Source organism: Triturus cristatus, chromosome 8 (assembly GCF_964204655.1).
Source record: "Triturus cristatus chromosome 8, aTriCri1.1, whole genome shotgun sequence".
Lineage (NCBI taxonomy): Eukaryota > Metazoa > Chordata > Amphibia > Caudata > Salamandridae > Triturus > Triturus cristatus.
Genome location: NC_140591.1, coordinates 1,425,870,340 through 1,425,897,930, shown reverse-complemented (window position 1 = coordinate 1,425,897,930; position 27,591 = coordinate 1,425,870,340). Strand labels below are relative to the sequence as shown.

Here is a 27,591-nt window from a genome sequence, read left to right as displayed (position 1 = left end):
GACAGACAACTCGTGGCGGACGCAGCCCCCCCACACAGCCCGATGAGCTGCATACACCAACAGGCCTTCCCAAAACTGCCCGTGGGGCACTCGCCTTTGCAGAGCCTGGATCTGACTTAGCAGCTTGCTATACGCTGCTGACTTCGCTTCCTCCCGCTGATGAGCGGGGCATCCTCTCCGTTGGCGCTGCCCGATACCCTGCTGAGTGTGACGCACACCCCACCGGACTTCGCCGAGGAACTCCCTCGGCCCTGCGGTGAGTGTCTCTTCTCTTCATTTAGCTCTGTTCTCTGTGTAGATGCAGGCGGGTGTCGTGTTTGACGGTATTATCATTGCCGCCTCGCACGCGGCAGTCTCACTGAGCTCGCATGCTGCGCGGGCGGCGGGCGGAGGAGACAGGGATCGCTGCTTAGTGCTGCGGGTGGGCTCCGCTTTCGTTGGGGCTTACCTTCTGCCCGCGCTCCTCACCTGTAGTGTTGGGCCTCAGGCCCACATGGCGCGGAAATGAAGGACGCAGACACTGGATCTATAGTACAGTAACTTGCCACGAGCACGTGCACTCGGGCCCTTTTATTGACGGGGCCACGTCACTCGTGGCACCCGTGATGGATGGGTGTGGGGGTGCAGTGTGTCCAGCCCTCGAGGGAGTGGCTGGGGTTACAGCTTCCTGTGAGACACTAGAACGTGTCTCGCAGGACACTACATTCCTCCCCAACTTTATTGAATGACAAACAAAGTGTCAGTCCAACCTGTGGGGAAGAAACACACAGTTGACTAAATACCACAGGGTCCATCAGCTTCTCGAGTCAGGTGGCAGGACGACATCAGACGTGGGCTGGTGAACTTGGCTTGCAGCAGGACCTTCTCGGCGGGCGCCCGTAATTTAACCAGAGGGACTCAGGATATGACCGCTGGCTTGGAGACGCCCGCTGCATACTGTCCGTTCGCTGACCATGCCATGTCTTGCTGTCTTGCTTGGCTTCATCTTGACTGACGTCGGTGATGGTCTGTGGTGGGTTCTAACAGTTCTTTTTAGTGTGCTGCGTCGTGACCATGGATGGAGTCCCAAGTGAGAGTTCACAGAGGTGTTGCTGGACCGACTATCCCTGTTGAACCGCTTGGCTGCAACCGGTTCCATGGCGGTGGGGCAATGTCTCTTCAAGGCCCGTCGTCGGGGTTGCTGCGGGACTGCAGGAAGGCTGCGCTGGGGCCGCTGCTTGTGTGCCATCCGGGGGCAGCTGCAGGACCGCCAAGGAGCTGTTGCTTGGTTGCACGCACAACCCTTATGGGTGGATGAGTCTTGGTCAGGACTTGCACTCGCTGCCGCGGTTCCGGTGTAGGCCAGGTTCACAGGTGGTTTCTGGTTTTGTTTAGTCGGCTTGTGTGGCAACGGTTTCGGACTCCAGTCCATCGGTACACGGGGAGTGGTGTTTGACGCGTGTGCTGATGGCTGGCGCGGTGATTGTTGCCAGCCATGTGGTGAGCTGGAATGACAGGTGGTGGCGGCTTGCTGAGAGAGTTCGGATGTCAGGATGGACCTGGACAGCCACGTGCCTCCGCCTTGCTGATGTTGAATGTCTGTGGCGGCTTAACACGTAGAGTGTGTTGATCCTCTCTGCCTGGCTTGGGGCCACTGCCGACTCCATCTTGAGGCGGTGTGAGGATGGACACTCAGAGCAGATCTTCACCCGTGGCATCTGCGGACAGGAGCAGGGATGCCACTTGACTTGGACTGCCGACACTTGGGGAGCGGCCCTTCACCTGGGGAAGCGTTGTGGAGAGACGCGGTCCGCGACTGCTGCGGCTTACATTCGGTTCTCCCGTGAGGCTGTGTCCAGGGACAGTGGTCCGCCTTGGTGGCTGTCGGATGTGTCAGGGTGAGCTCTTGGCTTGCTGTAAGTCCTCGGTCTTCTCCTTTTGCTGGCCTGCTCAGTCTACCTGTGTCTTCCGGTTCTCAGGGTGACAGGGCTGTCACTCTCCTTTCTTCGAGAGCGTTGCGCTTGGACCTCGAGGCGGCGCTGTCATGGCGCCGGCTTCTGCCTTCGCTCCGGCGCGCTCCTTGCTTGCTGGGCGATGTGACGTCCAGTCGCGTGTCGCTGGCGTTGGAGCGCCTGTTGCTGTGGCGGCCGGCCACGTGGAGTGTGCGACTCCTTCCTTGCCTGTCGTGGGTCACCGCCGACTCCATCTTGAGGCTGTGTTGAGGAGGACACTGTGTCGCGGACACTGTGACGCTTTCGGGCCGCTGCGGGTGCGACTCCTCTCTTGCCTGTTGTGGGTCACCGCCGACTCCATCTTGAGGCTGTGTTGAGGAGGACACTGTGTCGTGGACACTGTGTCGCTTTTGGGCCGCTGCGGGTGCGACTCCTTTCTTGCCTGTCGTGGGTCACCGCCGACTCCATCTTGAGGCAGTGTTGAGGAGGACCCTGTGTTGCTTTCGGCCCACTGCGGGGCTTCGCTGGTGCAGTGGGGACGTGGTCGCTCTCTGTGCTGCATTTAGCTGTGTTTCTTTGTAGAGATGTCTCTATCTTCTGTGCATCTTCTGTCACTCTGTCCCTGTTGTGCATTCATGTGCTCACGATGCTTCCTTGCGCCCTCTAAACGCAGTGTCTTAAGTGCATGTCTTGCAGCCACTTTCCTTATACGCTCACTTGAGGTACCTCCTTGCCATCAGGGCAGTTTCCCTGCAGTCATCCATTCATGGGGATTACAGCCGCTTTCATTCTATACTAGTGTTCGTTGTATGCTGCGTGTGATCCCTCGATTGGCCACTAGATGGCGCTGTGGGCTTTCAATTTTAGTCCGGCCGTTTTGTTCCTTCCTTTCTGGAACCTCCGCCGGTTCCGCTGTGTTGCCACTTGTCTGTTGTTCACGGGCATCAAGGGGGGGGGGGCAGAGAAACGGAGGACAGACAACTCGTGGCGGACGCAGCCCCCCCACACAGCCCGATGAGCTGCATACACCAACAGGCCTTCCCAAAACTGCCCGTGGGGCACTCGCCTTTGCAGAGCCTGGATCTGACTTAGCAGCTTGCTATACGCTGCTGACTTCGCTTCCTCCCGCTGATGAGCGGGGCATCCTCTCCGTTGGCGCTGCCTGATACCCTGCTGAGTGTGACGCACACCCCACCGGACTTCGCCGAGGAACTCCCTCGGCCCTGCGGTGAGTGTCTCTTCTCTTCGTTTAGCTCTGTTCTCTGTGTAGATGCAGGCGGGTGTCGTGTTTGACGGTATTATCATTGCCGCCCCGTCCGCGGCAGTCTCACTGAGCTCGCATGCTGCGCGGGCGGCGGGCGGAGGAGACAGGGATCGCTGCTTAGTGCTGCGGGTGGGCTCCGCTTTCATTGGGGCTTACCTTCTGCCTGCGCTCCTCACCTGTAGTGTTGGGCCTCAGGCCCACATGGCGCGGAAATGAAGGACGCAGACACTGGATCTATAGTACAGTAACTTGCCACGAGCACGTGCACTCGGGCCCTTTTATTGACGGGGCCACGTCACTCGTGGCACCCGTGATGGATGGGTGTGGGGGTGCAGTGTGTCCAGCCCTCGAGGGAGTGGCTGGGGTTACAGCTTCCTGTGAGACACTAGAACGTGTCTCGCAGGACACTACATTCCTCCCCAACTTTATTGAATGACAAACAAAGTGTCAGTCCAACCTGTGGGGAAGAAACACACAGTTGACTAAATACCACAGGGTCCATCAGCTTCTCGAGTCAGGTGGCAGGACGACATCAGACGTGAGCTGGTGAACTTGGCTTGCAGCAGGACCTTCTCGGCGGGCACCCGTAATTTAACCTGAGGGACTCAGGACACGACAGCTGGCTTGGAGACGCCCGCTGCATACCGTCCGTTCGTTGACACTGCCATGTCTTGCCTGGCTTCATCTTGACTGACGTCGGTGGTGGTGTGTGGTGGGTTCTAACAGTTCTTTTTAGTGTGCTGCGTCGTGACCATGGATGGAGTCTCACATGAAGATTCACAAAGGAGTTGCTGGACCGACTGTCCCTGTTGAACCGCTTGGCTGTGACCGGCACCCTGATGGTGGGGCAATGTCTCTCCTCACTCTCCCGCCTGGGGAGGCCCGTCGTCAGGGTTGTTGCGGGACTGTAGGAAGGCTGCGCTGGAGCAACTGCTTGTGTGCCGTCTGGGGCAGCTGCAGGACCGCCGAGGAGCCGTTGCTTGGTCGCACGCATGGCCCTCACGGGTGGATGAGTCTTGGTCAAGACTTGCACTTGATGTCGCTGTTCCGGTGTAGGCCAGGTTCACAGGTGGCTTCTGATTTCGTTTAGTCGGCTTGTGTGGCAACGGTTTCGGACTCCAGTCCCTCGGTACTCGGGGAGTGGTGCTTGACGCATGTGTTGATGGCTGGCGTGGTGATGGCTGCCAGCCATGTGGTGAGTCGGAATGACAGGTGGTGGTGGCTTGCTGAGTGAGTTCGGATGTTAGGGTGGACCTGGGCAGCTACGTGCCTCCGCCTTGCTGATGTTGAGTGTCCGTGGCGGCTTAACACGTAGAGTGTGTTGATCCTCTCTTGCCTGGCTTGGGGCCACTGCCGACTCCATCTTGAAGCGGTGTGAGGACGGACACTCAGAGCTGATCTTCACCCGTGGCATCTGCGGACAGGAGCAGGGATGCCACTTGACTTAGACTGCCGACGCTTGGGGATGGAAGGTCGCCTGGGGATAAGACGCGGTTTGCGCTTGCTGCAGCTTATGGTCGGTTCACCTGTGGAGCTGTATCCAGGGACATTGGTCCGCCTTGGTGGCTGTCTGGTGTGTCAGGGTGTGCTCTTGGCTTGCTGTGAGTCCTCGGTCTTCTCCCTTTGCTGGTCTGTTCAGCCCACCTGTGTTTATCCGGTTTTCAGGGTGACAGGGCTGTCACTCTTCTTTCCTCGAGGGCGTTGCGCTTGGACCTCGAGGCTTTGCTGTCATGGCGCCGGCTTCTGCCTTCGCTCCGGCGCGCTCCTTGCTTGCTGGGCGATGTGACATCCAGTCGCGTGTCGCTGGCGTTGGAGCGCCTGTTGCTGTGGCGGCCGCCACGTGGAGTGTGCGACTCCTCTCTTGCCTGTCGTGGGTCACCGCCGACTCCATCTTGAGGCAGTGCTGAGGTGGACACTGTGACGCTTTCCGGCCACTGCGGGTGCGATTCCTTTCTTGCCTGTCATGGGTCACCGCCGACTCCATCTTGAGGCAGTGTTGAGGAGGACCTTGTTGCTTTCGGCCCACTGCGGGGCTGCGGGTGCGACTCCTTTCTTGCCTGTCATGGGTCACCGCCGACTCCATCTTGAGGCAGTGTTGAGGAGGACCTTGTTGCTTTCAGCCCGCTGCGGGGCTTCGCTGTGGCGGTGGAGATGTGGGTGCTCTCCTACCTGCATTCAGCAGTGCTTCTTTGCGGAGAAGTCTTTCTCCCGGGCGCCTGCCCGCGCTGTCGGATTCGCTGGTGTGGTTTTCTGCGCGCTTCGTATTACGTGCGCTCCGTCTTTGCCTTGGGCGCTCCCTCCTGGTACTGGTGTGCCTGTGGTGTGGTTGGCGGTTGTGCCTGTTCACCAGAAAGGGGCGGGTGATACGACCTCTTCCCTCGCAGTGGCGTTGGGCAGCCACGTGTGGTGCGTGCTCTGCACCAATCTTTCTTGTGCTGTTTCTGGGGGCAGCTCCTGTGAGACGTTGCTGTCTTGGCTGGCTGTCCACTCTTGCTAGTGGGGGTTGTCTTTGGTGTTGCTGCTTGAGTTTATTATAGTTCCTTGCGGGGTTTGTCAGTCCCTCCCTGTGCTTTGCAGAGGTAGCAGGCGGTGCTTTTGCCTGTATGATGCTAGTTTGTGCTGGTGCAACTTGGGACACCTTGGGGCTCGAGTGTGGCATCCACCTGGAGACTTCGCAATCTTCACAGGCATCCTGGCTATTTGAACTTGCAGGGCGCAGGTGGGGTCACTCTATGGGCATTCTTCTCAGAGGGCACGTCTTGTTATGACCGGTGCAGTCCGTCTCAGCTACTGGGCGTGAGCAGGCAGTCTTCCTGGTGATGGCGGTGCGCATTCTGAGATCTGATGACTGCTGTTGCCGGTTAGTTAGCAGGACATTGTGCGGTGCCCTGGTGCAGCTGGTTCGTGGGGTACAGTGCCGCTTCGCTGGCCGCAGGTATGCAGCCGTCGGTCGCGGTGGGCAGTTAGTGTGCTGGACCGCTACTTCTGGCAGGGTAGCGGCGTGTCCGGGTTTCTCTTACGGTCTCTGCTGCTGTTTGGGTTGATGGTTGCGGGGTAGAGCTGGCTAGTTGCTCTGGCCAGGCAGTCAGTCCGTCCTTTAAGGCGTGGCGTCTCGGGAGCTACCATGTGGCGCTGTGGTTGTCGCGGTGGCTCGCCCTGTGGTGCTGCAGGTTTTGGGGTGCTGTGGAAGCCAGTGCAGTGACTGTCTGCGGCCACAGTGCGGGAGCTGAGAACACTGAGTGGTGCATGAGCTGCACCCTACCCTCATGTTGGGTCTGAGGCATTCCTTCCAACTTAGCCTTGTTCAGCCTCGTTCCTAGGCTGTTGTCTACTGGTCGCAGCAGCACTGTGGGTGCATGGGCCTGGACCTTCCTTCTCTGCTAACTTTGGTAGTCTGCTAATTTCCGCATCGCCAGCTGTTTATTTCTTGTGGCTTGGTCAGAGTGGCTGCAGTACCACTTGCGGCCGCCGGGTGTCAGTGCAGGCTTCCGTGTCTGGGGTTCAGCAATCTTTCCTGGGGGCTGCAGGTTTCCAAATCGACTGGAGACTTTTGCGCTCCTCACGTGGGCATGAAAGCCTTTCACATACTGCTGGCCTTGGTTTCCCGGGACATCGTGGAGGCAGGTGTAGGAGGAACACGGCCTACAGTGTGAGGCTTTCGAGGGAAGGTAAGGCAGGTCCCTTCATGTTTCTGAAGCTGGGAGCACTTGCGGGGGGGAAAGTAGTGATTGGTGAGCACTTGCGGGGGAAAGTAGTGATTGATGACTGCTATTGGTGTAGTAAACATGTGGCCAGTAGATGGCGTACACCCTCGCACAGTGACCGCTTTTCTCGCGTTGCCTCCCGAGGCGCCTTGTCGTGGTGGAGGCGGGCGTGGCAGCACTAAGTGCAGAGATCCGCTGGTGGCCAGGTAGGTGCCCCCTTCTGTTCCTCTTGTGCTAGGCAGGTGCGGGCAGTCTGCCAGAGAGTTGCTCATAAGAGGGGGGTATGGCGGGCGGCAAACGTCCGGTCACGTAATGCAGTTATCTGCCGATGGCCCAATATTGCACTGCGGGCGGTACTTGCTGGGCTGCGCTGGCTGAAGCGGCTTCCTCCTTCGCGGGCATTGAGGCGCACCGCAAGTGACAGGTGCAGGGCCTCCTGCAGCGTTGACGCCTCGTCCTCCTGTGGCACCACCTTTCTGGGCAGATGTCCCTCAGTAGGGGCTGCCCGGTGCTACTGCGGGGGCAGCCACCTGGGTGTAGCTGCGGGCACAGTTCGAGCATTTTGGGGGAATTTGCCGCGCTCCCTGGCGACTTGGAAAATGTTGAGTAGTTCTTTCCCACTTCACACGGGGTGCAGGCACGGAGTGCGGGACAGCCTGTGGGCGCTTTGGGACCTCCAGGGGTGGCCACTGACCTCTTGTTGTCGGGCTGGTCGGCACCAGGGTTGTGTCGGCGGCCACGTGTGTGTGTCTGCGGGCGCCTCCTGGGACCTCCTCCGTGATGCCGGTGCTGGTACTTGGTGTTCTTCGTCCTCTGTAGGGCGGCTATGGCTGTCGTGTTGATGATGGGGCCATGTGCAAGCCTCTGCGCAGAGAGCACTGATCCTCTCGGGGCAAGGAGGCGTGAATGGGTGACACGAGAGGCACACACTTCACTTCTGTCAGGGGTGGCATGACAGAGCGTGCCGGGGTGCCGCTCGCCGGGCCTCTCTCCTCCCCTACGGGAAATGATGAAGGGCAGATCAGCAGGCTTGCGGGGTCAGCTCGTCGCCAGTGTAGTGTTGGGCCTCAGGCCCACATGGCGCGGAAATGAAGGACGCAGACACTGGATCTGTAGTACAGTAACTGGCCACGAGCAGGTGCACTCGGGCCCTTTTATTGACGGGCCACGTCACTCGTGGCACCCGTGATGGATGGGTGTGGGGGTGCAGTGTGTCCAGCCCTCGAGGGAGTGGCTGGGGTTACAGCTTCCTGTGAGACACTAGAACGTATCTCGCAGGACACTACACTCACCTAGCGGCAGTAGCGGCGGCGGCCGGCATCTGGGCGGTCCGGCCTCGCTCGCGCTGGATCGTACACCTCAGGGGTGGGCTCCCGCCGTCGTTACCTTCACACCAATGCGGGGTGGGCTCCCGCTGGCTTCCCTTTTCTTTCTCCCTTACGCGGTTCCTCACCTTCGGCTGGCGGGCCTCCACCACGCGGGTGGGCTCCGCGTGGTTCACGCCACTTGCGGGGGTCGCGGCCGATGCGGGTGGGCTCCGATCGGTCCGCTTTCCGTCGGGGCACTTCCCCACAGGAGCACACGGCGGCAGGCACGACGGGGTCGGGGTGGGCACCCGACTTCTTCACTTTCACTCTGGGGCACTGTGTACGCCCGCAGGTCGTCGCGGCGGTGCGGGCTCCCAGTCACCGTCTTCACGCCTGGGCTCTTCACATGCCCCGCAGGCGATTAGCCATCTTTCGGTAATGCTCAGGGGGTGCCCATCGCACGGGCAGCTCACTCCCTCACCACCTTCAGAGGCGGCTGCACACGCGGGATTCACCCGCTCGTCGCCATTGTAATAATTGGGCCCTCAGGCCCGCATGCAGATAAATGACTGGACGCAGACACAGGATGACTGGTGCAGTAACTGGCCACGAGCACGTGCACTCAGGCCCTTTTATTGACGGGGCCACGTCACTCGTGACGCCCGTGATGGATGGGTGTGGGGTGCAGTGTGACCAGCCCTCAAAGGAGTGGCTGAAAGTGCAACTTCCTGCGGGACACTAGAACGTGTCTCGCAGGACACTACACCCCGTAACTGACGGGGAGCGCTGCTTGTACCCCAGACTCTGCGAAGGGTGGGTGAGTCTCAGGACGGTGCTGCAGGGGGTCGGTGAGATCCACTCCTGTGATATCAGGCTTGCTGTTGACAGCCCTACAGCGCCTCCTGCTGCTGGACCAGGCCTTTAGCTTAAGCTCTGACATTATTTAGTTAAGCGCCTCATGATCACTGTAGCGCCAAAAAGCATCTAATTAGCAGAGCGCTGCTCCCAACGTTAAATTTACATTCCTTCAGAGTAGGTCATTTATGCCTGCAATATGCTGTACAACTACATCAAGGCAGCCGCTTGCATAAGGCAAAGTGGCACTAAATAACAGCAATAGGTGGCAACAAATTTCACGACTAGACAATGGTCTTTTACTAAAAATAACATTACCGCGTTGTTTTTGATTAATTTACAGATTATCTGACACGGGCAGCTGTTCCATTCTTTAGTCACCTTTCCAACATGGCGGCACCCTTCTTTTAAAAGCTTTAGAGCGTATTTTCATAAACGTCCATTTTTTTTTGTACGTCACCAGCATCAAATAAACTGACCACGCATGTTAACACCATTATACTCCAGGAGACACAATGGCAGAAAGGCAGGAGCACAGATGCGATCTTTTTTGGACACGGTGTAATGTTCTTATTTAATGCTATATACAGCGGGTCTGACACAGTGTGTTGAGCCAGCTTTCCTTTAACGACCGGACACAGACAAGAGCTTTCACATGGATACACTCTGTGAATCAATATAGTTGGATTATTTAAATCAAACCTGCCCTTTATCATCGATCAGCATGGCATCATAACCGGTAAGATGAGGGAACCCGACTTTGCACTCAATTGATTCACCGCTATATATTTTTTTAAGAAAAACACGCAGCATTTGTTTTCCATTGAGGTCCCAGCAGTTGCACACTGCTACCAGGCTGCCTGTTTAATTGTGTTAGCGCTCATACACATATATATATATTTTTGATTTATCATTGTAAAATGCTTATCTGCCATTTTGGAATGGTATATTAAAAGTGGCAAAATGACTGCCTGTGTGTTATGCGGGAGGCCCACATGCATACCGGCATGCATCTTGCAATGGTGAAAAGCTTTTTTTAGGTGTTCCAAAATGGCTACCACAGGCGTGCATGCATGCGCCTACATTGTGACAAACTAGCAGCAGTTTTTCATGTTTTTTAAATTTAATTTTACTATAAAATATATATCCAAGGAGTGCCAATGGAAAAACACAGTGGCATAGTCGTCACTTCGCTTTTGAAGGCGAGACCTATTGGCTTTGCCAATGCTTGTTGTTATTGGAGATGGGAGACCGCTTGTCTCTGTTTGGTGGAGGCCTCGTGAACACAGCCCCTTCTGTCAGACTGTCACTGTATAGCACTAGCATGTTGTACCACAAATCATTATTAGAGCTTATAGTTGCGTCCATCCCCGTCGGTACAACGTAACGCTGCATGCAAGCTTTCCCACCACAGAGGTAAACATGACAGCATGCTTCCGAATGTACGGGGCGCAAACCTTATTTTGTTGGTGTGCGGCAATTAGAACCGAAATTGGTGCCAAGCGTCGTTTCATTTAATCATATCCTGTATTGCCGTTTGGTTATCTTACATAATTGTTCATGTTTTTGGCCATTTCCTGACCACAAGTATGTCTGCGCACGTATACTACACGTTTTCTTCTTAAAGATAATCTTTCAGAAAAGCTACAGGCGCCGTACCTGGCTGAGAGCCGGCTATTCCAAATTTTCCTGGAATCAAATTGGAACCGGGAAGGTAAAAGTGGCATCTGGACTTATTACGTGTGACAGTGGTCGAAGTGGGGGGAAAAAAGTAGGGGAACTGTGGGCGGAGAATCAGAGGGCGGGAATAACCCAAGGATTGGCTCAGTGGGCGGAGCCAGAGGTGTGGCCAGAATGCGCAAACATCCCAATTTTTAGGTCTCGCCTGAGCCAGCGCTTTAGCGCTGCTCTCGCCAGAGCTTTTGTAAAAGGGGGATTTGGAAGTGCAAACCAGTGCTTTCAGGCCGCCAACTACAGTGCATGTGCGCCGGGCGCGCGCACCATTTGGCAGCCTGCTGATCACTTTCCCGTCGCTTTGATGTTCTCAGTGAGCCGCGCGGCCACTGAGAACATCAAAGCGGCCGCGAAAGTGCACACCATTTGCCTCCCCCTCCTGCCATGTTTATTTTGAACTGCCTCACACCTTGTTAGATTAAGTTATGGAGACAGTAGTTGGTACCTTTAAATGGGATCTTATTCTGAGGTATGCACAACGTGTTTACTGGTTAATGTATCATACCTGCTTTTTATTCATGTCACCTGTTTTTACCCCAGGTTTGTTAACACGGTCCCGTCGCATTTCCCTTAATGTGATTAACTGCATCTCTGACAGATATGGTTACTCACATCAGAAGACCGGGTCTCAGGAGCGCCGTGTCCATTGCAACGAGAGCTCTTTCATAAACCGCATTTAAGTGGCTGTTGGCTGGCGTGTACCCCGATGCCGTGCACACCCCAGGCTCGGAGCCCCTCCCCCCGTGTAATGGATACAGGGATGGCATCCGAGGATTACGTGCGCCCGAGAACTCCCTGGGTATCCGAGCTTTAAACCGCTGGGACAGCTGACCCCTGCTTCAGGGGCCATCTTTTATGGAAACAGACTTTAAACCCCCCCAAGTCATAAAGTGCACGTGTGTGTTTCACCACCACATACTACAGTCCACTAGGGTGGAGATCTGGTGAACAAAGAGGCAATGATAGAGCGACAGAAAGACAGAGGTGGGCAGATCGTCAGACAGACGGTACGACACATAAACAGATCAAAACAGATATACGCAAACGGATATGGAAACATAACTTGATTTTTTGTGTATTGCACACGCAGGTGTAGGGTCCGCAGCTAAGACTGGTGCCAAGCCAGCCACAATTCAGGTTAACTTTGTTGGTCACACAGTCATGGCGTCAGTCTCTGAACCGTTAGGGCAGACAGACGGTACGACACAAACAGATCAAAACAGATATACGCGAACGGATATGGAAACATAACTTGATTTTTTTGTGTATTGCACACGCAGGTGTAGGGACCGCAGCTAAGACTGGTGCCAAGCCAGCCACAATTCAGGTTAACTTTGTTGGTCACACAGTCATGGCGTCAGTCTCTGAACCGTTAGGGCAAATGCAGGGCTTTAAGTGGGATGAAAACACTGGGGGGTCTCTCAAACGGGCGTGGTCAATGTAATTAAGGGCGTGGCTTAAAACACGTAAGCTAAAAATCTGTGTTTAGCGTAGTGTGCCGCACAACTTGTATTTTGCTGTTCCTGTCATTGCATCAGATATATGATACAACAAGTAACATCATACCTACAAGAAGTCAGTACTATTGGCTTTGTCAATGGTTGCTAGTTGCATAAGATAAATAAGCAGCAACTACGGATTGTATACAATCTTGAAAAAGCTTCCACTTAAAGCCCTGGTGACACCACGACAATGTTGCTGCTCCTGAGTTTCACAAAGAGAAGGGAAATCCAGAGAGAAAATGACTCTCTTTAAAGGATTTCCCTTTCCCTACAATGCTCACCGGGCATAACGTCATGCCGTAACTAGTGAGAAGTGAGGAGTGTGAGCACGCGCACATGGATGTACCTGTTCTCACTGCAGTCCGGAAACAAACATTTGCAATGCAATAGATCTCGCAGTTACGCGAGTTAAAGCTATTGGCATTGTAAATGACAATGCCAATAGGCATTGTTATTTGCAATGTCAATAGCTCAAACTCGCGTAAATGCGAGACCTAATGCATTGCAAATGCTTGTTAGTATTTGTTTGGCATTTCACTGCCTAGTTTAATCAACCAATGGATACACATGAATATATAAGGTTATAATGAGTTATTGACATTAAAACACATTCACAAAGTAGGATATGCTTCTAATCACAGAATGTCCCAAATACGATAAAATGTGGAAGCACAAGCCATTTGTCGCCGAGCCATGGAGTTTGTCATCAGCACTTCTCCCTTTTTCCACAACAGCAGTTCAAACATGAATGGCAAAATATCCTAGTTTGCAAATGTTTCCTATATAATTATGGCTCTTCCATATTTGCTATCTAATGCGAGATCTGTTGCATGATCTGACCATTTAAACTAATAAATTGTTTACAGCTCAAACGTATCAAAAGTTAATAAAAAATGTGAATTGTTTTCTTATGAGTGGATGGCTCATTGCAAAGGTTGACTGATCACCTTTCTCACTGTTGCATTTGTATGTTACACTGGTACTAATAAGGCAAAATCTTTCCAAAGACTGTTAGCATGTGTACACATGTCAAAATAATAAACCATACACTCTTAAGTGCATTATAACCAAACGGTAAATGTGAACTTTGGGATGGCTGCACGGAAACATGTTGTGTTTGGTGTCAAACAACTTGGAATCATACCCCCACACCAGTAACTGGTGTGGGAGTATGATCCCACCCTTCCAGAGGGAGAGACATGACAGCACCGGTATACCCGGTACCAGCTAACAGAGCCCTGGCATCACAAAATGGATGCTGCCAGCCACAGACACAAGTCTGCCCTCCTGCTGCTGGATGAAACTCTGGCAGGGGAGGCCTGGACAATAGGTTTCCTGTCACAGGGAGGTGTTGCCACCTCCCAGACAGGCTTTAATGTATTGGGGCTGGGTGGGTGCACTCCAAGAGTGCTTTGAAGTTCAGCACTGGGATCACATTTGGTGTCCCTGTGCATAGTCCAGCTCAAACCGGTTGCAGGGGCTACCAGCCCCTGCTCTTGCACAAAACTGGACAAAGGAAATGGGTGTAGCCACCCCTCTTTCCAGACCCTCCCATAGGTGGCTCCCTAGAGTTTGTCCCACCCCTTCCTTGGGTATAAGAAAGGAAACCCCTGGCTAAAGGACTTTAGATTACACCTGGACGAAACTCTGATACTGAATCCTGGAACTTCGATGATCTACATTGAACTACATGAGTGAAGAATCTCCCTTGGAGTAAAGGAGTTACTCCCCTGCAAGGCAGACACCAAAGACACATCTGACCGGTTTGCATCTCCAAAGCTCCCGCCGGATTCCGAAGAATTTTGCAACACAGGAGGTGGGTTTCCATGGTCGTAGAGGTTGATCAGTGTGCACAGCAAGTCTAAAGCCCGTATCCCTTGTGGCGACCGTGCAACTCGAACCCCTGGACACCGCGCCACTTTGCAGAAGCATCAGCTTTCCAATGACTCCTGCAGCTGAGCTTTGGGTTACTTGTAGTCCTGACCCCGAGCAGCATTTGCATCGAAGATTGCTCACCTACACTCCACGAGTGTTCCGTGAGCTGGCCCTTTGTGTTTTCTCTCTAGGTCACTTCGCGATCCCTAGTCCGTCGACTGGTGGGTCCCTGTGAAGGTAACTTTACTTCTAATTGGGCTTACCTGGTTGCTCCAGACATGCCCTGACTCTCTGTTGCTTGGGGAGTCCCCAGAACCTTGCTGGTCAGCACCGTAGCATCTTTTCTCTTCCTGCGTGGGTTGCTGTTTCCAAGGCTTGTTGTGTTCAATCTGAGCACCAACACCGCAGCACTCGACATCCTTTGTGGGAGAGCTCGAATCCAGCTCCTGGTTGTCGTCGACTCCTCCTGGTCCTCGGGGCTGCAGAGTCAAGCTTCGCCTTTTCGCATCTGAATCACCCGACATCGTTGGGCATTCGTCTATCGTGCCCCTGGTCACTGGCAAGTGACCCAGACACTGTCCCCTCTGCTTTCAGGTTCTTCTGATCTTTGATCCAGGCTTGGATCACACCAGACACTTTTCTCCTTCCTGGCAGCAGCACTTTGCAGCAGATCACCATTGAAATCAATGACGATTCCCGACACCATTTGACAACTATGCACCCGGCGTCCCTGGGTGAGGTAACTCCAGTACTCCAGTGCTCCCATGGGTGCTGGCCCTAGAAGTGCTGCCGAAAATTGCTGGAGGCCAGGAAGGAGGCAGCAAGCGCTTTTAAAACCTTAATATACTTGCAAACATAATGCCTCCACCCAAAGTCAGCACCCGGTGCGGTCACACCGGTTGCACTGCCCTAGAGCTAGCCCTTCTCAAGTGTCCTGTGACCTCAGTGACCGAGTCACTGTCACTATGGTATGCTGCTTCATAGGCCTGTCTGCAAGACTGGAGGTGAACTTTAGTATGGATTGTGGTGGACAAACCTTGAAGGTTAACCCACACTTGCCACTGCTAGGGTCCACCTGCTGGTCTAAGGTCTTGCGCAGCCTTCTAAGGTCTAGCATAGGAATGTGCTCCCTCAGGAGAGTGGTCAGGTGGACTGGTTATTAAGGCTGAACCTGGTTCCCCAGTTCCAAATTCAGTAGCTCTGGCAATAGTGCCACATCCTCTCCCCTACTGAACACCATACTGCCCCAATGCGAAAACTCACACTGCCTTCCACTACAACCCAATTGCTGCCGGCTATAAACACCTGGATGCGGCTCAATTTAAATGACGCACTAGACAAGAGCAATGTGCGGCCTACAAAAAAAAGTAACAACATCCTGGAAAAAGCAAACCCTCATAGGGAATGCAAAATTTAGCAAACCATGTGAAATGTAAGCAGGAACAACATGGTTACCTTAACACGTTTACACTCACTATTCAGAAATCAGTGAGTGCTTATGCCTGAAAAGTTAAGGACATGACTACAGGGCCCTGAATGGACCCATTTCAATGTCCATTGCTTATATCCTTACAAAACGTAAGCAGTATGGTAAAAAGACCGCATCCCTGGACACAGAGTCGCAGTACACATTTTGTTTTCCAATCCACACTTTGAAGTACCTCCAGGATTGGTGCACTAGTTGAAGCCCAGGGAAAACAAAGACAAGAATTCAAAAATAGGGCTTTAAACAAAAATAGCGCTTCACTGGCAAACTCTGTAAAAGTGTCGCTAATGTGTTTGGGTGTAAATAAAATCAATCTGGCCAGTTAGCTACCACTCTGTCTTACTTTATTTAGTTATTTTTCATATTTTTAACCTTTTATTCCAGATGCTGCGCTTTGGAATTAAAAGACGACATTTCCAGTAAAAATGTTTTTCTTTTTGGATCCATTTCACAGGGGAGCAAATAAAAGAAAGGAGAGGAAAGAGAGTGAAAACCCTGTCTTGAAGTCTCGGTTTTCAGTAAGTGAAGAACTGCTAGACAGAAAGAGAGGGAAGAAGGAAAGAGTGTGGGGGGGGGGCAGCTGAAGCGGCAGAGCAGAAGTGGACACTGTATTTTTCTTCTCTGGGCGAGAAGGAAAAGACAGAGTCTTATTACTTCTCTGCCGCCCGTCCCCGAACGCCAGGAACTCCGAGCTTTATTTATAGGTGATGGTGATTTCTTGTGTCCTGGGACGCATTTTCAAAATAAAAAAGTAGGGGGACGGAATCCCTGGAATTGAAGAAGTAGGGGCACGCCGTGCCCTGCCGATCCCGCCCACTTCGACCGCTGGTGACACTTCACCCAGGCTCTACATTTTTCGCCAAGAGAAATATAGCAAGAATTTTTTTCAGAACAGCAACAAAAATGATTAAAACGTGTGCCAACAAATCGAGGTGGCCCTTTTGAACACAATAGACATAGATGGTTACTTTAGAATGGCACTTAAGGGGTTCTAGTCATTTACTATTTAAGGCCTCTGCTGCACGGGGCAGGTGATGCTGTGACACAGTGGCATATAACAAATGACAGCATTGTGAGTTTTGTAGCCTTAAAGGTCGTGTTGTGGTGACACTGGCCTATCTGATAAACCACTTCTTCTGTGATGTGCCAGGCAATATGAGAACGAAGGACATAATTAGTAATGGCATGCTATATGTATTGCAAAACTTTAAAACACTAGTAATTCTAACAGAGTCTCAACCATGTCTGTAATTATTGGTTTGTCAGTAAAGGTGAGAAACGAAGCTGAAATGAGTAAGGAAGGAAAACTGCTGCAAAGCATATACACACAAGTCATGTTTATCTTTGTGTTTCATGCCCCCAGTAGACTGGATTTAGCCCAATAGGTTTTCCTTCAATTGAATTTTCACTTCCTTTTAAAAAGAAAGCAACGTAGGGGCCAATCTTCTAAAGTAGGTCTTCCATAACTTGGGAACAGGCTGCAAAACGGTTGGTTAGCAGGATTGCCTTGTTTTCATTTATACATTTTGAAGAATGGCCATTGCCTAGCTTTCTGTGTTGTGTGAGCCTCGTGGGACAGATCATTTGTTATGTAAGTGTGGTGGTTGTTGGATGTGTTTGTGCTGTGTAAGAAAGGCAGCCAGGTTTAAATTTGGCTATTTTCTAGAGGCAGCCACTGGAGAAGTTATGTTTGAATAGGCCAGTAGATATTTTGAGCAGACCACAAATTCTGTTGACTGTCTAGCAAGAAACTGTGTTTTTAGTAACTCCAAAAATGTATCTGAGTCTGTCAGAATCCGTTTCAGAGGGCTCAGGGCACGGAGGGGCTACTGGGCCCATGTAGTGTGTAGCGTTGCTTACTTTGCTTGGAGGCATCATTGCGCTGCAGCCAGCGCGAGGGTGTCTCGCTCTCTATGTATTGTTTGAATATGGTTCCATGATCGGTCTCTGCTCTGTGCGTGCCAGGATTCTGTCAATGTTAATCAGTTGGCCGAGATCCTGGTACGCAGCGCGAGCGCTTGGTCGTGGGTGCTTCAATTATTAGAAATATATATATACAACTTATCTCAGAATTTTCTCGTCTTCATTTTACTTCATTTGGCGATGACCGGATCCACATTGCCAGCACCCACCAACCAACTCCTCACTTATTTTCAGTGCCTTCATTGCCATTTTCTGCTTCACCGCGTTCAGACAATGCGCACGACCGCGCCTTCACCTTAGATTTTTATGGACCGTATGATGTCCTACCCCATAACCTCAAGTTTCTCATCCTGATGGTTGACTACCATTCTAAATGGATTTATCATATGTTCTGTGATTCAGCCAGCACCTCTAATGCTTTCACATTTTTGAAAAATGTTTTTGCTGTGGAAGGTTCGCCATCTATTATTGTAACTGACAATGGTACCCATTTTGTCTCGAACAGGATGTGTACATTTTTAGCTGAAAACAATGTCACTCATTTTAAAGTTGCTGTGTATTCCCCAGCGTCCAATGGTTTGGTTGAAAGGGTAAACAGATTAATTAAGGATGCCATTCAAGCAGCTCTTTCATCTGGTCAAGACGTTCAAGATTGTGTTGAGGCTAAATTATGGTCTTATAATATTTATCCTCACTGCACCACAGGAGTTCCTCCTTTTACCCTTTTTGAGGGGTAGAAATGCCCACACCGATTTGTGTCTCAATTGGTTGCAAAACAAACATGATAAGGGTGGCCCTCGTAACAGAAGTCTTGAGTCTAGTGTGTTGCATTAGCAGAATTTTATGAAGTCCTTCCATGATTCAGGTAAATATTTTAATAATATGGAATTGAAAGTCTTTGATTGGGTTCTTATCAAAAATCCCCCAAAAGTTCCCAAGGATTTGTCTAAATTTTCTGCCCCTGTGCAGGTCACCGGTATAAGTAAAGGTTCAGCACTCCTTGGTAGTAAGGGGTGGTGGAATAAAAGATCACTTGTGCATCTTTCTGGATCACAGGTCAAGTCTTTACTGAAGTTGTCTACACAAGAGGTTGAACATTGTGGCTGGACTAGTTGGTTGCATGATCCTACTTCTGGTGTTTCACCAACTGTGCGAGAACCTGATACTGGGAGAATTTTTCCCTCTCAATGTTCACCCTCACACATCAATCTGCAAGAAAGTCTTGTCTCTAAGACTGTTTCGACTTTTGCCGGTTTTCCCATGCGATCTGCTGATTTGGGTTATCGCAATAGAAGATTACCCTCCAGGTTCAATTATGCTTACCATTGTTTTTGACAAATGTTTTTCTTCTGCTTCATAGTTCAATTTTCCTTTTGTTCTTTTGGGGGGGAGAAGTTGTAGTGTGTAGTGTTGCTTACTTTGCCAGCGCGAGGGTGTCTCACTCTCTATGTATTGTTTGAATATGGTTCCACGATCGGGCTCTGCTCTATGCGTGCCAGGATTCTGTCAACGTTAATCAGTTTGCCAAGATCCTGGCACGCAGCGGGAGCGCTCGGTCGTGGGTGCTTCAATTATTGGAAATAAATCCTTTTCACTTATCTCAGAGTTTTCCTGCCTTCATTTTACTTCAGCCCAACTCTGTTTTCCCAGGGCTCGACCTACTATGGATCATGAGCAACTGGGCCAATTACCCCTTCTGCACTTGACTCTGAGCAGTAGCTTTGGATGAGCAGTCAAAGGCTCTTTCAGGAGGGCGGTGGGGTAGGGATGTGTAGATAGAGATTAGTGAACACAAGTCATAACTCAAAGTGCACTCAGTAATGTCAATAAATCAATGTCCAGTCAAATAATTGTTTTTACCATAGAAAGAAGTGTTTTATTTCTAACTCTGTTCATTCAAAGAAGTATACGATATTCGGAAACAATAACACAATCCACTTGAGGCCGGGGCTCTAGTCGTTATCTAGCAAACCCTTTTCCCACACTCTCCCTTGCAGTGTGTACAGGATAATTCTGCTTTCACTGATGGCCGCATCCAGGGAATGCTCACTAGTAGGCCTTACTCAAGAGTCCTCTTTGACTCTCAGGATATCGTCAAAAGTGTCTACAGTGCCACATCACCTTCAGCAGCTAATCACCCGGGGCACAAATCAAGTCTTACCCGCTCCAGCAGCACAGAAGCGTTCAGCACTTCAGCGGGTGCCCGTCTGTTGGCACTTGTAATGCTCTGAACCTGCTCAGCATATTCGGGCAGCTTATGGTACACGCAGCAGCAGTCGCAGGCTCTCTCCCAAGCAGTGCTGCCTGTCTCAACAGCGATTGGAGGTGCTCCAGGTTTCTGTTGGTGCAATAAGTGCAGCCAGTCCCCACACAGGGGGGAAGGAGTTGATCTTGTACTCCCAAATTGGATGTCAGCGGCGGAATAAAGTCCACTCGGCGTCCTCCTTAATCCACAGGGTCAGTGAGGGGGCAGGTCTTGGTGCTCAGTTTCGACCCGCAGGTCGCAGCTTTAGTTTTCCCGTGTGATGGGGCGAACTTGACAATACTTTGTACCATGTTGCTCCTGTGATATGGGGTTGCTGCAGTAACTCTCCTGTGCCGTAACCTATACCATATAAACACGAAACAACAATAGTTGGCTGCGTCATTTTAACAATTTTACTTCTTTGTGAAGATCATTTTTACTCAATAAACATGACCTCTGGATATTTTTTTACAAATGCTCATATCACTTTTTAATCTTAAATATCTTTTCAAGCAAGAGAGAAATATCAACTTTCTATTATGAAATGTATAACGTTTAAAAAAATCTTTGTGTTCATTGTGACAAACAAATCTTAAAGCATAAACATATAAAAAACATGTAAAATTCAATATTCAACCAGTCCTACATTTGGGGAGCCAGAGCGATAGATTAACAACAGGGGCTCTTGGTGTACAGTATGGGGGTCCAAGATATCTAATATGGACTTGATGGGATTGTTTTTCTTTTACACTGAAAATTAATTTTTAGTCCTCCATATTGATCTACGTTGTGCAAGGATACCCCATTAGTCGTGGTCTATGCGTTTCAAACCCTAATTCCTTTACGGGTTCTCCTCAGTACAAGGTCTGGGTAATTTCTGAAATAGGAAACAATTGTGTATTACTTGAAGAGCGAGGAAAAGATTTTTGTGTTGGAAATGTCACTGTTTCTTTAGTTTAGGAAGAGTAAAAATCTTTCCGCCTCAAGGCAGAACCCAAATTTCTTGTTTGCGTGCCTTGGTTCATTAAAGGTTCATTTGTAGAAACAGCAAAGAGTAGAACGGTCCTCTTTGTGACCTTTTATGACTTGTATCATTCTTTCTTAAATAAAGATGAATAATAGCCGGCAGCGTCAAAGCACTAAATTCCTCATTTGTGACTTGTTTGCATACTGGGTTGCCACTAAGGCATACAGAAGTCTTGGCACTTTGTTGGCAATATTACTTCTATGGTCGCTCCCTCTGGCATTCTGGGTCACTTCAAAGAGCCGGTATGGGCTTGGCGGTGTCTGCACAGAACTCAATGCATGGCGCAGCTCACAGTGTCCCTCTCCTGGCTTACAGGGGTCACCGATTCACTCTTGCACACGGGCAAAATAAGCCTTGCAGTTACCATCTGGGATGGGTCAAGCCAAATATCCCCTTCCCATGCAAGATTACAAGCTCACCCTCTCAAGGGACCTACAAAAGGAAAACAGCCTTAACAACCGAGCTGACTCATGCCTGCCTTTCCACACAAGCAGAACAACGCTTGCCTAAATCACGCATCTGCCTTAACCACGCATATGTGTGGTTAAGGCATTCAGCGGTCTAGATGGGCGGGGAGAGGAACACATGGAGTATCTCCTGGCAGAAACCTGGACTTTGACAGACGTGATTAAAAGCCATGGGTGGTGTTAAGTCTAGCTGGGTGGCTGGATGGCGGTGGTGGAGCCTTTGGTTACTTGGGTGGCTGTTGGAGGTGTGCTGAATGCTGTGCGCTCCTCTTGTGTTACATGCGCAGAGCATGGCTGGTATGTGCCCTAATGTTGGAGAGGCACAAGTTGCACTGTACTAGTGCCGGCCGGCTCCACGCCTAGCAGCTGTTGTGTCGCGGCTCTAGAGCCTTACCACCTTGCTTGCTTATGCCGGACCCTTGCTCTGGACATGTATTGCCGGACGGTGGACCTGAGCATGGGGAACTGGGGCGTATGGCAACTGACGGGGATAGGGATAAACCGCCAACTGCAACTGGATTCTATTCATCCCCGAGGAACGTTGGCCAGCAAGTTTTGCTAATGGTGGTCTTGCGTTTACTGAGGAGATGACTTGCTGTGTGCTGCGGGCAGGTTGCCCCGGAGCAGTCAAAGCTGCCACTGGTTGCTGTAGACCGTCCCGCGGGCGTGACTGGCAAGTAGATGGCTAACCGGACCAAGGAGGTACCAATACGGCGGCCTCTGCTGTCTCCTCCCAGCGTCTGCACTCTGCTTTTTCTGCAATGCTTGAGGGGCGGTGGTGGCTAATGCAATGGGTGGCAGGGGACTCAACCCTGTCGGTCTCAAGGCCCCCGGAGCCGCCACTGACGGACCGGGCGTGGTCGGCAAGTAGATGTCAAGTAGACAGCTGACTGGACCAGGACGGCCCTAACATACCCCAGCCCGCCCCCCTCCCCCATTCAGTTCTGCATATTCTGCCTCCACGCCGCTCCACAGCCTCTGCAAATGCATTCTGGTCTCCACCCGGCATCTGCACACCTCTGCTCTCTCCGTGTTGCTCTGCATGACCCAGAACCGAAACAATGAAAAGTCACCTTTGAAAGTTCACCATAAAGTTTGTATGCCAGGGATTAATTTCTGAAAGAAAGTTTGGCTCCGCAGCCCGCAGCTTGTGCTATTGAAGGTCAGGATGTTCAATACAAAGGCTGCTGTAAACATGGCACCATGTCTCCCGCGCATTTACACACACAAGGCATCTTGCTCCCAGTGGCTGGTAGACACAATGTCATATTTATAACTGAAAATTACAGGTATTTTTTGAAGCGGGAGAAATTTAAAGTGCAAAAAAATGTTCCATATTATATTATTTTTTGCACTTTAAATTTCTTCCATTTAAAAAAAAGGGTTGCATATGACGAAGGTATGTCCTGTGCCACAAGTACATATGACAGACTCATTCAGCCCATACATCCCATTTATATACACACATGTTCATACATCTCCAAAGGCCACACAAACTGACACACATGGCAGCCCTGTCAGAGTGCCCTTTGTCAAAGTATTTTGTTAAAACCATAGTCTTTGGCTCCATGGACACAAGGCATGATGAATGAAACGGGCGTGGGGGTGTCTGGTAACATTGCGCGAGTGGCTTGGTCTTCAGTAGCTCACAATGATTTCAGGGGAGACTAGCTACTTTTAAAATAGATCGGGTACGGCGCGCCGTAAAACTCACCGATATGTTGCCTGTTGCCCTTCCTGACAACGAGCAGGAAAGAAAGGTGGTTTATTTCCTGCTTCCAAAACAGCCAATGCTTGAGCTGGATTGGTTAGAGCAGGCTAACCCAAAACATTTTTGGAGGCTGGTGCCTGTACCTGCAATCCCTCGACTGTTTTACAGCACTGGGTTTGCAGGCTCTGAGGTTCGCGTGACAGATTTGGCCAATCTGTCATGATGTGTCATACCCACTTGAAGCAGTCATACTGCAATGTGCAGGAATCTGTCTGCTCCCCCCCCCCCCCCCCCCACCATCACACTTGTGGTAGCTTGGCCTGCGGCACATAGAATAATAAAATGGTACGGTAATGACCATTTTATTCTGTGTGTACCTGCTGCACTCGCAGCAGGTGGGGCGACTCTCCTCGGCATTAACGGAGGTGCCACCGTTGAATGATTTTCACTGATCATAAGTAGCTCTCACTGCAGAAAAGGTTGGAGACCGGTGCACTAATGTTTAGAAACCTAAAAAACACTGAATTCCACAAGATATACATAATTTACCTAATTATAACTTGCACTGTCATCGATTACACTGTAGATTGCAGATATCATCAGTTATGTAATATGTAAGCTGATAAGCAGTGTATCATATCGGTGCATGGCATGGTGTGGAAATGTGTGGAGCGCAGTGTTAGCAATAAGGACTGGTCTGACCCACACCCCACATTTTCCTTCTTTCATAAATTCTTTTTTGAGCCAGCGGGATTCCTCAGGAGCCATGGGGCTGCTCTGGCATGATCACCCAGGGGACCTCACTGGACCCCGCAGGACTCTTGGTGACAATGTCAAAAACTCTTGTAAATGTACCACAGAAACAGCGCACAGAAACATATATAGATTTATACAATCAAAGAAATACCTTGGTTTCCAGGGTCCGGCCCCTCCAGATATACGAGGTATCTGGTTGAGATCTCAATGATGAAGCTTCCCATGGCGAATCTCAGTAGGTGAGAGTCCTTTTAACACTTTAGGGAGTTCTGCATAGGTGTAAAGAGGGATAAGAAAAGCAAAGAAAATGTTCCCGCATGTTGTTTTCAATAGTCAGGCTCTGGAAAGGCGAGCGAACCCTGACATTATTTCATTAGAGCGACTGCTTAACTATAACGTCCCTGTAAACTCTATTTCCTAACTATATAACGTCCCTGTAACCTTTGTTTTTTTTAGTTAAGAAAAAAAATATATATATATATATATATATCTCTTTCTGCAGCCTTAGATCGTAGGGACTGACCATGGGACATACCAGGTGCCCAGAACCTATGACTGCAGTACTTACAAAGAATAACATTTGGCCAGAGGTTTTTTCAAATATTGTGTATGGTAATTTACATGGGAAATACACTTTTGGAGCCATGACCATACCTCTCATTCACCCATACACATATATCAAATGGGGCAAAGGTTATAGGTGCCAGAGTGTCTTCTGTGGACTATAGGCAAAGCCACATACATGTACCAGTGCATACTGTGCCAGTAACATGAGTAAAACACAGGCAGTGTCTTCCATTTGTCCATGCCCGTGCCATTGCATTCTGGTGCTGAATGTAGATCAGCATTTGTAGCACCGAGTCTGGGTTAGGTTGAGAGGCATTGCATTATATCTTCTTGTAAATAAATCCACCTTTATGCTGTATTCTGCTCATTTGTCTGCTCTGGACACAGTATTTATTGATCTTTCCAAGGGTAGCAGCCTGCCGTTCAGGCCTACCAAGGAGTGCTCTGTTTAAAAGAACATATACTTTGGTTTCCAAATTCCTATAGCTGTCACTCTGGTAAGGTAGTTCATGAGCAGGTCTGCAGGCACAAAGAACAGTGGCACAGAGTACAGGTATAGGAAGTTGGAGAGGAGGGTGTATTTTTACAATATCAGTGGGAAGGAGTAAACTCTTGAGGCATAACAGAAGGAAAAGCCAGGTGAGCTAGTGGATCAGTGTCCTGTTGTAGGTCTTGAACAAGGCCTACCTAGGGAGGGGATGGGAAGGAGGGATTGTCGTTTGACACCCACAGTGATGAATTGGAAGGGATATGACTAGAGTTTGGAGGCAGGGGTGAAATCTGCACAGCTCACATAGGGATTTACTGTTTTTGTGGATGGAAATCTGGGATAGATTTAATACTACAGATTGAATGTCCAGGAAAAGAAATGCATCTCTTTGCTGCAGTACTGTCAATGGGAAACCTGGGAACTTTATTAAGATTGGTTGGAATTCATTCTCTCAGTGACGTGGCCTAGCAACATGGCTGACAGGACGTGAGCTCTTAAGCAACCGGCCAGCCTGATCCTGCAATCCTACCGAATCCTGCAGGCCGGTAGCAGACACAGACCTGCTTCGGCAGACGCGCACTGGGCACCTGGCAGCCACCATTTTGGGCAGTGGCCTGTGATGACGTCCTAGGGCCACATCCTGAGCTGCGGTGCACCCTGCCTCGTGGGCGAGAGCAGAAGGAGGAGGATATCGGCTCCCCAGCTGTGGTGGTCGCTGCCGCATGTCGTTGCACGGTGCAGCATGAGGAGGAGAGCAAGGGGTGCTTGCAGCCCCCGGTGGGGTGAGGACTGCCCCAGTTGTGGCACCCGGCCGGTGCTGCGGCTGACATCGAGGTGGCCGGCCCTTGCTTGCGACCTGTGCCGTGGCCGGAGCCACGGTGAAACTGCGGACGAAGAGCTGGTGGGGCCACTGCGTCAGTGTGTGCTGCGATGTTATTGAAGTGGTCCTGAGGGACCTATGCTGGGGGTGAGAAATTACGGGAGAGACAGAGGGCCATTGAAGAGAGATGGGTGTGGGGCCCCGTCTGGCCTTCAGATCGGTGAGTCAGCGGAGAGGGATCCGCCAGGCTGGGCAATAAGGGATAGCTGCGAGCCCGAGGAGATGTGGGCGGACCTGCACAGATGACATTGCGACCCAGTGGCTTGTCAGGGGCCCCTGAGGGTTCTGTGGGGGGCCCGCCCTGGGCACAGCAGTGATCCTGGAACCTGGAGGATTCCCACTGAGTCGTAGGAAAGCCACGTTAGCAGGGGACGGACCCGGGTAATGAATAAGCACAACACAAAGCCTACCATATAATTCTCATGTGGCCGCCTTTCCAGTTATGGGTAGAGCTGGAGAACTCTGATTGTCTACATGAGCAGTGGAACTAACCTGGAGCGCCTTGTACTTCGGTGCCCCCAGGGGCTTCACCACGGGTGGCTGGATTGAGGGCAGACTGGGTGGTGGTGCACCAATGGCCTTGGCCCCCGCCATGGGGCAGGGCGTTAAATGGACCCAGCCCTAGCCTTCTTTTGAACATGCCATTGGAATTGTTGGCTGAAACACAGGATGCCCTGGACCTCTGTGACATGGGTAAGGATAAGGCACCGTGTCCCCTCCGCCAACACAATAACTCAATATACCACGATGCAACACCCCCAACAATGGATAACTAGACAAAAGGGTACCAGCGAAGAGGGGGAAGATAGAGGTGGGGAACCCTCCAGCGTGGACCTGCTGGCAGCCATATAGGGCTCCAGAACGGCCCTGGAACACCAAATAGAAATAGTCTCGGTGGATGTAAATCTACTGAGGGCGGACCTGAGAAAAGTAGTGGACAAGGTGTCCACAGCGGATGGAGACATTGTTGAGCTAAGAGGAGGGGTGGTTTTTATGAACATCAGGTGGCTTAAATGGCCACGACCATGAGGGCTCTGGAGCGTCGGGTCGAAGATGCGGAGGGTTGGGCCCTGCACAGCAATATCCGCGTCCTGGGGTTCCCGTAACAAGTTGAGGGGAGCTCGTCGGAAGAGTGGATCCGTACTCAACTGTGCCTATGGTACCCGTCTGACTTTTTGGTTGTGGAAAGAGCGTTGGTGCCGCCGCACCCCCCGGGGGCCCAGCCGTGGACTATTCTATCCAAAATACTTAACTACCGTGACCCCGACTGTAAACTGCATGTAGCATGTGAGCGCTAAAACCTTACCCATGGCAATAGTAAAATCACCATATACCCGGACTACACCAGGCAGGCGAAGGAACTGCTCAGGTCATTTCTGGGAGCCAAGCAGCAGCTGCGGACCTTGCAACTACAGTAGATGCTTTTGTACCCAGCTAAACTGAAGGTTCTGGTGCAAGGAAAAGCACATTTCTTTGAGACGGCGGAGGAGGTGTGGGAGACTTGAGATTCGGGGAGATGCTCTCCTTCCCCATGAACCACGTAGCCAGAGGTGATGATGGGGCTCTCATGTCCAAGTGGGGGGGGGGAGGGGTGCATCGAAATGGACAGACCACATGGGGGCCTAGCGAGATGCCGCTGGGGTAACAGAGGGTCACCTTTCGAGAGGATGGCACCATGCACCTTGGGACTTTAGAAACGCAGGCTTCAGACTCACGTTCTACCTCGTCCATACTGGAGCCTGGAGATGTGCCAGTGACCCTGAGCCCAACAGAAGATGTTGTTCTTGGCTTCCTGCCAGCTCCAGCACCGGAAACGGAAGACGACTCAGAGTGGTGCCCAAGACTATATCTGATTGTTTCTTCTTTA

General features: G+C 51.2%; 2 protein-coding genes across 10 annotated transcripts in view; one reads left to right on the top strand and one right to left on the bottom strand.

Annotated features, from left to right (window-relative positions):
• LOC146805870 (UPF0739 protein C1orf74 homolog) overlaps positions 1–27,591 on the top strand; it is a 66,855-nt gene that overhangs the window by 24,502 nt on the left and 14,762 nt on the right. The window contains exon 1 of one of the 9 annotated variants that reach the window (XM_085623203.1): positions 6,725–6,863. The exons of 7 other annotated variants lie outside the window; for them this stretch is intronic. The gene's annotated coding sequence lies outside the window, so the exon portion shown is untranslated. Of the gene's footprint in view, positions 1–6,724; positions 6,864–7,028; positions 7,106–27,591 lie in introns of those variants that run through there. One more of the 9 variants, XM_085623204.1, reaches the window with a different exon arrangement.
• The window catches only part of LOC146805869 (TRAF3-interacting JNK-activating modulator-like), an 86,586-nt gene continuing 78,499 nt past the window's right edge, over positions 19,505–27,591 (bottom strand). Inside the window, exon 4 of the mRNA XM_085623209.1 lies at positions 19,505–20,186. Within this exon, the coding sequence (XP_085479335.1) occupies positions 20,091–20,186 (96 nt within the window). The 3' untranslated portion in view covers positions 19,505–20,090. The remainder of the gene's footprint in view (positions 20,187–27,591) is intronic.